This window comes from Montipora capricornis, chromosome 1 (genome assembly GCF_036669925.1).
Source record: "Montipora capricornis isolate CH-2021 chromosome 1, ASM3666992v2, whole genome shotgun sequence".
Lineage (NCBI taxonomy): Eukaryota > Metazoa > Cnidaria > Anthozoa > Scleractinia > Acroporidae > Montipora > Montipora capricornis.
The window spans coordinates 26,868,032-26,878,031 of record NC_090883.1 but is presented as its reverse complement, the minus strand read 5'-3'; the positions used below and the strand labels follow the sequence as shown (position 1 = coordinate 26,878,031).

The following is a 10,000-nucleotide window of genomic DNA, read 5'->3' as shown; positions in this document are numbered from 1 at the left end:
TGCAAACTGTTTAAATCTGCCGTGGCGAAGACAAGAAGACAATATGTGAACTCCATTTCTCAGAATGCTCAAAAATGTAAAATTCCGTAATTTCGCGTTCTATAGTCCAGTCCAAAGTTCTCGTTCTACAATTCCATAATCTTGATTTCAGTATTAGAGTAACTTGGTACCAAACGTTTCACAATAACTTGAAATCTCGTCAAGGAAAAAGCTTAAATCCAGTAGTCCAGTCTGGGTTGAAATCGCCAAAACTCTTTCTATTATCGATTCAAAACTCAACAAAAGCTACAGGTAGTAAATAGTTCTCACAAACTACAAAAGTTCGTCATGATTCTACACTCGAGCTGAACAAAAAACTATCAAACACGAAAACAAAAAACCCTAGTGATCGCTTCTCGAGAAAACACAGTCTAGTTACTGCACTACCACACGTACGCAATGCGCTCCTACTTTAAAAAATATCCCGTATCTCCTCAGTTTCCCCCCTCCCCCCCCTCTCACCCAGCCAAAATCCCATATCTCCACTATGTTTTTACCTAAGTTTTCCCGTGTCCTGATCGCTTTTCGGCCTTTTGGCTAAGATTAGTTTCTCGGCCAATGGTACCCATGTACTAACGTACGGTACTTTTGTCAGTGCCGTAAGGGGCAAGCACAGAACAGTTTCGGTTGTTTAAGAAAAACAACCGACACTGTTCTGGCACAGAGGGTTGGGTAATGCCCGTGGTTTACCAGGGAGGATGATGAAGATTCGGTCTGATCGACACATAACTAACAACTGTGGTACACGATATTGTTTTGGTATCGTAAATCATTACAGTGTCATGGTAGATATCTTTGGTAGATACCCCCTGAGAAGACATGTGGTTCAGTAAAGTACTTAACGCAGAACGATTGAAGAAAATAAAAGCAAATCGAGAAACATTTAGCTTCAAGGCTGACAAGTTGATCATTTACAACTTCTTTTTCACCACAAGCTTAAGCGTGTACTCTGAGCTTCTGACAGCTTTCCAAAACCAATTTGCATTGAAGTCAAGCCCTTTCCGGCGGGGTTAGTAACTGGATGGGAGACGTCAAAAGATGCAACTTGCTGTCAGGAACATACGACCAAAAATTCTATTTTAATGCCCAAAAATGCGAACTAAGCAAGGTACAGATTTTGTTAGCCTGCCTTACATGTATGCAAAACAAATATTGACGCAAAAGTAACTAAACAATGATATGTAGTTTTTAAGGAGAGCAGAAGGAACTTTTAGGAAGTGTCGATCGAGAATAAGACAATTTGCGAGATGAAGACATCATAAATTTTGTGCCACGAATATAATACAAGTTACCATCAGCGAAAAACATTTCGGGAGATTTTTGTACGTTCAATCTGCGTACTTTTGGTCGTACAAGTAAAATCACAAAATCGAAAGTGACATCGATCTAAGCGGCCGCCTGTGATCAAGTTACCTTGCGTGTTTAATACTGACAACTCACGAAACAAAGGATGCATCTGTGACAAAATCAGTGACGGCAAGACACCAGGTTTTTGTTAGTTTACTTTTTTTCTTTCAAGTTTTAATAAAGTTCGACAAGATACATGTGTGAATTTAACACAAAGATCTCAATCGTTGATGTTAGCCCATGTGTCAGCTGAAGTTAAGCTCCTCCGAATGAGGTTAGTACTTGGATGGGGGACCGCTGCCAAGTCCCCGTTACGGACATCAGTAATTCGTTTTTTAAAACTTGATTTCATTTTTTATTTTGTTTGGCCGTTGAAAGATATTTTCTTATTTTCTTTCTACGTCAAAACGGCTGAACAAACCGGTTCGCAAGAAATATTAGAGTATTCGTGCTATGCAAAATACTTCTAATGAAGTATTCGTTCTGTGCAAAATACCGTAATAAAAAAGGTAAAGTAAAGTGGTGCATTTATATAGCGCCCTTATCACAACGTCTCAAAGGCGCTTTACAATGATCAATTTACCCCCAGCGGACTGGAAGCATATACAGGCGCAAATTGCAGCCGCTTCTAAGCAGTCCATGCATGCTGGTACTCATTTTACCGACCTCGGAAGGATGGAAAGCTGAGTGAACTTAAGCGGGAAAGAAGGTCGCCAAATATTCCAGTCTCGGCAGAACCGGGAATGGAACCCGCGACCTTAGGGTTGGAAGGCAGACATCTTACCACTGCGCCAACCCCTCCGCAACCTAACCCTAACCCTAATGTTCACAGCGGAACACAAAAGTATAATTACGAAGCAAGATCTAGAAACTTCTTCTTACCTTAAAAGCTTGTCTTTCTCAAAGAAAAAACATCATCGAATATTTTAATACTGTGTCAATCACGGCCGGCGGAAAGATTCCACAAGAAATAATTGCTTTCCTCATTGCAACAGAACCGTGTCGCGGTGGCCGAGTGGTCTAACGCGCGCACATGATCGCGAAGCGCAGGGCAAGTATATAGTTTCTAAATGGGGCAGGGAAGTTCGGATATACTGAAGGGTATAAAAGTAAATTTACCCGATTGGAACTTAATTCAATATCCGTGGGGTATGTACATTTGTGACTACCAACGAAAAAAAGAAAATTGACACCAGCCCGGATTTAAGACGTGGTATGCCTTCGGCATTCCACGTAATAAAATGTTGTCGGTAATGTTCATGAGATAAGTTCGAAGATAGGTGGTGTCTTTGAGAACCCCCCTACCCCAATGGTGGGTCCTGTTCGAGTATAGTAGTTTTGACCAGTTCCCTGAATTGGGTGGTATTGAACTGCAGGGTTCCAGTTAATTTTTTCAAGTGGGGGGTCATTAAGACCATTTGAGGGTCAATAATTAACCCTATAGTGCACCTAAACTCAAATATTTTTTGACAACAACATTACTCTCCCCGCCAAAAGCAAACATGTTTTACCATTCGTCTCTCAAAATTTCGCTTCCCATATGTCGGGCAAGATGCGCAAAGTTATCAAAACTAGCAGTAATTAGGACCCACGACCATGATGTGAGAGGCATGGGTCTATTCACGATTTTAGATCCCAAACTGCTTTGCAGTGCAACAGGAATGGAAAGCAGTTTGTGACGTAAAATCAAGAATAGACCCATGCCTCTCACATCACGGTCATGAGTCCCAATTACTGCTGCTGCTAACCCCGCCGGACAGGGATTAACTTCAGTGAACTTTAGTATTACAAAGCTGCTGCCAGATGCTCAGAGGGCACACTTGTGGTGAAATGAAGTTGTGAGGGAACTTAAAAATTATCAACATGTCAGCCCAGAAGCCAAGGTGTCGCGCTTGTCTTTTATTTGTTATTCTTAGGAGACTGGAATGCTGTATTTCAATACCACACAATTCAGTGCCTTCTGATTTTCTGTAACACGTACCAGAGGCAACCCAGTGTATGCTTCACGGAAGCATCTCGTTTAAAAAATGTAATGCGTGTGTACGCGGCTGAATTAATATGCAGCACGGGAGTTTCGGGCTTTCAGATTTTTACTGGGTTGCCAGTATGGCAACCCCAGTCGGAAAGCGGGTTTCATTTCGTCGTTTTTTAATTTTTTTTTCCGTGTCGGGAAATGTCTTGCCTGTTACTCCCCTGCTAAGTTGTGTCTTTGTGCATAGAGTCTTCTCTGCCTATTTTGTTAGGTTTGAGGGGGCTGGGGTAATATGAGATTTCCCTGGTGCACACAGGAGAACGTTTAATTATTAAACCTGCAATGGCGTCGAAAGTCGTGGTAACGCGGATGGCGTTTTAGTGCATCTTTAAACAAAATATACCCTTATGGAGCTCAAGAATGGAACGTCACTTGGATAAATAAGACAGGGGGTGAAAAATAAATCTCTGGAATCATAAAAGCGAGGAGTAATGCACTTCGACAACAACTTTCGCCCGTCGATCGCGAGCCGAAAGCGAAGTGAGATGTATTCTAATATTTTAACAAGTGTGCTGTTATGTAGAACACTGAAACCAAATGGAAAATTATCTGGTTACTTATGGGTTCAACAAAGACAGAGAAGGAATCGAACTCGTTAAGTGGATCTGTGATCTCTGTTCTCTGCACAGTGTTCAGGTAAAAAAAATAATTGGAAATGTGACAGCCAATAATTTTTTGAAAGAAAGATTGCCTCTAATAGCAAATATGTTGTTTGTTTCAAAAAATATTTCGCTGGAAACGGTGGCCTTTATGAATTCATCATGTTTTGCAATATGCGAGCTTAACTGGATAGTTTTTTAATGGCAATAGTAAAGCATTTTCGAGTCAAAATGAGGTCAGCGTCTTTCTGTTCTGTTAACTTAATTAAATATACCATGCCTCGTGATTTCCACTCTCAAAATAACCTTTAAAACCTACTTTTTGCGTAGAATAACTTGGTGATACTTGACGATTCAGGAACATTTTGTGAAAAAATATTTATAACAGGTCACACGCGCAACTTCATCGCCCAATTATGCATAACATCCACTTGGCCTTTGACATCCCATTCAGAAAAACTCATAAAATATTGGCAGACCGGTCGATTTCTCCAAAAGGATGATTGCTAACAAATAGAGAAAGATTTTCACAACTAAAAGTTCCTGTGTTAAGCATGGAAATTCGACGAAGCGGTAAATGCGACTAAATTTGTTGCGTGCGTTGCTATTTTTGTGTTTTGACAGAATATTAAATTATGAAAAAATATGTACGGAATACGGATAGATCGTTTATTTTTAGCTTTTATTTGAAGATAAAAGATGGAACACTTGCCGAGAAATAATATTTTTGTTGATACTTGAAAGAAGAAAACTTTCGCGGGAATCAGGACGCGGTGAAAATGACTTAACAAATTTGCGTACGTGCGTTGAAATGTGATACGCTAGGAGACAGGAATTCTCTGACAAATGATTTGTCATTGTAGTGTAAAATGAAGTTTATTTGCTAAGGCAACTATATTTCTTTAACCTCCCGGTTAATCCAATTTATTGCTACCACTTACTAGTGCGAAGATTGTTTACATGAAACTCGCGCTTTTTGCGAATTTTGAGTGTCAAGAAATTACATCATTTGCGTGACAGTGTATCCCTTTACTCTAACACAAAAACATTCAGATAGTTATAAACTTCATATTTATTAACCATTTATTCTTCTTTTGTGCTTGTCAGCATTGTGATTTGCGATAATTAGCAAGTATGTTTTTGTATGTCATAGATTTTGGCTCATCCTCGGTGTAAAAACATGTGAAACTCGCAGATGACGTAACACAAAGGAAAACAAAAGAGCCAAACAAACATCAAGCAATAACGTAACCCTACCACGAGCTAACAAAACAAAGAAAAATTTTCACAGGTTTTTACACCGAGGTAAACCCAAATGTTCAGATTTTCAATTACATGGCCTCTCAATTGAGTAAATAGTTCACCGTGAAGTCTCAAGAGATACGTTTCTCAGGAACCCAACAAAGACGGCTTCCTGACCTGACAAATGAAATGTAAATATTCAGTTAAATATTACAACAAAATTCAAAAAACCAAAGAGGTTTCTTGGCTGAAAAGTACGTTGTTTTACTCTGAAAACAACGAACGATTAACATTCTTTCCCGTAGTTCATTCAGTTGACAGAAGGTGATCACGTGCACCGTGTTTGCTATCTTTAAACTGAATTTATTACCAAAGCTTAAAAAACTAAAAGACCTCAAAATGGGACAGGATATTACAAAATAATTAAAGGTGTGAACGTGTGAGCCAAAGGGCCTCTGCTGGGGCGACGTGTGGGTAACCCTTTGACCGCCAAAAATGCAAATTGACACTTATAGATTTTACTCTGTCTAACGCCAGACGATTTTACTTGTCAATGAGGAAGCCATCGGCGGTGAAAGGGTTAATTAAGATAAAAAAGTAAGATTTACACTGTATATTAAGAACGAAAAATATTGAGTTTAGGTGCATTTTAATCAACAGAAAAGCCTTAAGTTAGCAAAAATAAACTTTTGAAAGTTCGAGAACTAAGTAAGATGAGTACATTACAACAGTCCAACCTTAACAAGGTACATTGGCTGCCCATTGCACCCTAGAACTGTAACATTCCGTTGACCAAAGACGCCAAGTAAGAAGATCAGAATCGTATTTTAATGAATTACATCAAATTGGATCTAAAATGTAAAGTAAAAAGTCACTTAATGCACGGCCTTACAAATGTAGAAAATGAATACAAAAATTACATGAAAGGACTCATTAAAATTGTCTACACACTTAGCTCTATGACTGCGTGCGTATTAGACAAACACTTTACAAGTCTACACTTCTGTTTACCAAATGGGCCCTTTGCAGCTGTTGATCACTTGGTACAAAAGCCGCCATATTGGAGAGCAAATTGCACACAGGAACATCTAAAACCAAGCAACTTAATTTAAATTTTCTTTGTTTTATATGTCCCAGTATGGCGGTTTTTGTACCACGTGATCGCCAGCTGCAAAGGCCCCATTGTTCTACTGTAGACGGGTTAGCAACGGGTAAGCAAATGGTCAGCATGAATAGGTCAAAACAACTTAAAAACTTACGTTAAATAAGGTGGCTTGCGCGAATAACACTTAATGCTATTTGAAATTTAAATGGAGCGCACGCAAAACTTATAAATTGAAATAGCGCAGGTATGACACTTTGCCATAAATACTTAAAACTGTGTTGTCTGCTACAGCCACAACACTACGTGCCAAATGAGAAAAATGAGTTACATAGCATTTAAAAAATATTTACATTCTATGTCAGTGCCACTTACAGTTTAGTTCCGCCGAATGTAAATACGTCACTTAAATACGAAAAATGTAACCTGGTTTTTCAACTTAACTCAGACCATTTTTCTAACTGACATGGAGATTGTCAACTGAGGTGCATAAATGTCCCAAAGGAAGAAGAGGGGGACTTTTATCAAAAAGTCTAATTCAAAGGGAAGGCTTGCGTGGGCCTCGTTATCCATGGCGTAATACTGTTGTTACGAAGGTAATTGATGCTTGACACGTTTTCTTGCAGCTCAGTCTCAGGACATCTACACAAAGGGCTTTTTTGCGTACGGACAGCTATTCGGGATTTAATCTACTACAGGCAGCTGTCTTACAAGGAGACTATGACAGTGTTTATAAAGCAAGCACCTATCTTCAGAACTTTGTGGAAGAGATGAAATCTCAAACAATAAGTAACAACAAGCCCATTTTCCGAGGCAAATCAGCCGTTGATATTCTATCAGTCCTTACTTGGAGAAAACTAGGTCATGTTGATATTGAAAGACTGTACCAAAGATTGGTTGAGATTGATGAAACACTAAATGAGCTGCACTCGTGCGCCAAGAGCGGTGATGTAGAAAAGGTGATTGAGCTCGTTTTGAATGATGGTATTGATGTCAATGTCGCTGCAAAGAGCAATATCACACCATTGCTGTTGGCGAGTCGGATGTCCTCTGGTGTGTTAATCAAGACACTGATTGATCTTGGGGCAGAAGTGAATGCTCAAACAGCCCCAGGTAAAGAGGAGCCTTTGCTTTTTGCAGCTTCTGGCAACAATTACATTGTGGCTAGACTGCTTTTGGAACATGGAGCTAATACGAATGTTAAGGATCAGTGGGGGAAAACACCTCTTCTTAAAGCAGTCACGCAAAAGAACTTCTTTGTCGTCAAGCTATTGCTTCAAAACAAGGCGAATAAGAATATTCAAGACGAAAAAGGAGAAGCCCCTCTTCATAAAGCAGTCACGCAAAAGGACGTACCTCTCGTCAAGCTATTGCTTGAAAACAAGGCAGATGTGAATTTTTCAGACAAAAAGGGAGAAACCCCTCTTCATAAAGCAGTCGCACAAAAGGACGTACCTCTCGTCAAGCTATTGCTTGAAAACAAGGCGTATGTGAATCTTTCAGACGAAAAGGGAGAAACCCCTCTTCATAAAGCAGTCGCACAAAAGGACGTACCTCTCGTCAAGCTATTGCTTGAAAACAAGGCGTATGTGATTCTTCCAGACGAAAAGGGAGAAACCCCTCTTCATAAAGCAGTCGCGCAAAAGGACGTACCTCTCGTCAAGCTATTGCTTGAAAACAAGGCGTATGTGAATCTTCGAGACGAAAAGGGAGAAGCCCCTCTTCATAAAGCAGTCACGCAAAAGGACGTACCTCTCGTCAAGCTATTGCTTGAATACAAGGCGTATGTGAATCTTCGAGACGAAAAGGGAGAAGCCCCTCTTCATAAAGCAGTCGCGCAAAAAGACGTACCTCTCGTCAAGCTATTGCTTGAATACAAGGCGTATGTGAATCTTCGAGACGAAAAGGGAGAAGCCCCTCTTCATAAAGCAGTCGCGCAAAAAGACGTACCTCTCGTCAAGCTATTGCTTGAAAACAAGGCGGATGTGAATTTTTCAGACAAAAAGGGAGAAACCCCTCTTCATAAAGCAGTCGCACAAAAGGACGTACCTCTCGTCAAGCTATTGCTTGAAAACAAGGCGTATGTGATTCTTCCAGACGAAAAGGGAGAAACCCCTCTTCATAAAGCAGTCGCACAAAAGGACGTACCTCTCGTCAAGCTATTGCTTGAAAACAAGGCGTATGTGAATCTTCGAGACGAAAAGGGAGAAGCCCCTCTTGATAAAGCAGTCGCGCAAAAGGACGTACCTCTCGTCAAGCTATTGCTTGAAAACAAGGCGCATGTGAATCTTCGAGACGAAAAGGGAGAAGCCCCTCTTCATAAAGCAGTCGCGCAAAAAGACGTACCTCTCGTCAAGCTATTGCTTGAAAACAAGGCTGATGTGAATATTCAAGACTTGAATGGGAATACTCCTCTTCATCTATGCACTCTGTATGGATTTTCTGACATTTCACAGTTTTTGATTAAATCCGGATGCAATATCAACCTGAGGAACTACAGTGGAGAAACCCCTCGTGATATTCCGCAGATATTACCCCTCAGGTGGGGGCCAGTCACTAAAGGAAAAGAAGTATCACGGGTTGAGCCAATAAAAACACTACATGATTTCGAGCCCAAAACCTCCATACTACATTGGGACAGCGACAAAAGCTTAGAAGAGGATGTGCGAAAGGCTGAAGAGAAATGGCCGTTCAAAGAGGTCTTAATGAACAAACAGCAAGAGTTATCTTCACGCGAGGAAGAGTCACAAGCTCGAGTAACACAACAAGTGGAAATGTCTATAGAAGCAAAACAAAAGAACAAACAAGGTGCAAGCTAATGTGAAATATATGCATTGGTCATATTCTCAAATTCATCGGAAATGTCTTAGTCTTACTGAGCTCGTCCTCAAACAAGTGCCACATCAACCAGCTGAGAAATTTGGTTTGCCCTATGCGCTCCTTCAGGTACACATAGAACACTAAAGACACATTAGATTGGTTGAAGAAAACAATGGATACAAACAAAATAACAAACAAGATACAGTAGACCCTAACCATCTACATAATAGCGCGAATACCAATCCATTGAAGTTAGGGGTCATAAATAGCTGTGTGGTTTCTGGAAACGAAACGGTGTGGAATACTTTGCCCCTCGATCATTTAATGGCCATGCGCCTTTGAGCGAAAGAGGGAGATGTTACAATCATCAACCACGCAGCCACTCTGAATGTAATCAGGACGGGGGCGGGAGGGTCAGGGAAACTGTTTAAAATGTATAGGTGGCATAGATTTAGGCTATTTCACTAACTTCTGAAACCCAAATGAAATTAATCCTTAACTTTGAGAACAAAGATGTATTTAGTGCGCTGTAGCCATGTTATGTGCCCATTTGTCTGTCTGCCGTTAATATTCGTGTCGCTCTACTGATGCACATGGTGTGATATGTGGATATCTTTCTCTTTGTTCCCTTCAGTCTGTGTGTTCACTGGGCCCTCCCAAGCCACATCTCTCCCCAATCTGCGAATAAAGTGCCAAGGGTGCTGCTCAATACTGCTCTAGTGCTATATAGTGCTAAAGACAAAGAAACAACACCTCGCTCGGACTTAAATTTTTATGACGACTGTGTTTCTTAATTTTCATGTTTTCGGTGCTGTCGCT

General features: G+C 40.5%; 1 protein-coding gene across 1 annotated transcript; it reads left to right on the top strand.

Annotated features, from left to right (window-relative positions):
* The first annotated feature begins 7,219 nt into the window (after nucleotides 1-7,219).
* Nucleotides 7,220-9,405, top strand: LOC138052843 (putative ankyrin repeat protein RF_0381). Its single transcript, XM_068899433.1, has 2 exons — nucleotides 7,220-8,833; nucleotides 9,005-9,405. The coding sequence occupies exons 1-2, from the start codon at nucleotides 7,405-7,407 to the stop codon at nucleotides 9,178-9,180; spliced, it is 1,605 nt and encodes a 534-aa protein (XP_068755534.1). The 5' UTR covers nucleotides 7,220-7,404; the 3' UTR covers nucleotides 9,181-9,405.
* Nucleotides 9,406-10,000: the final 595 nt, after the last annotated feature.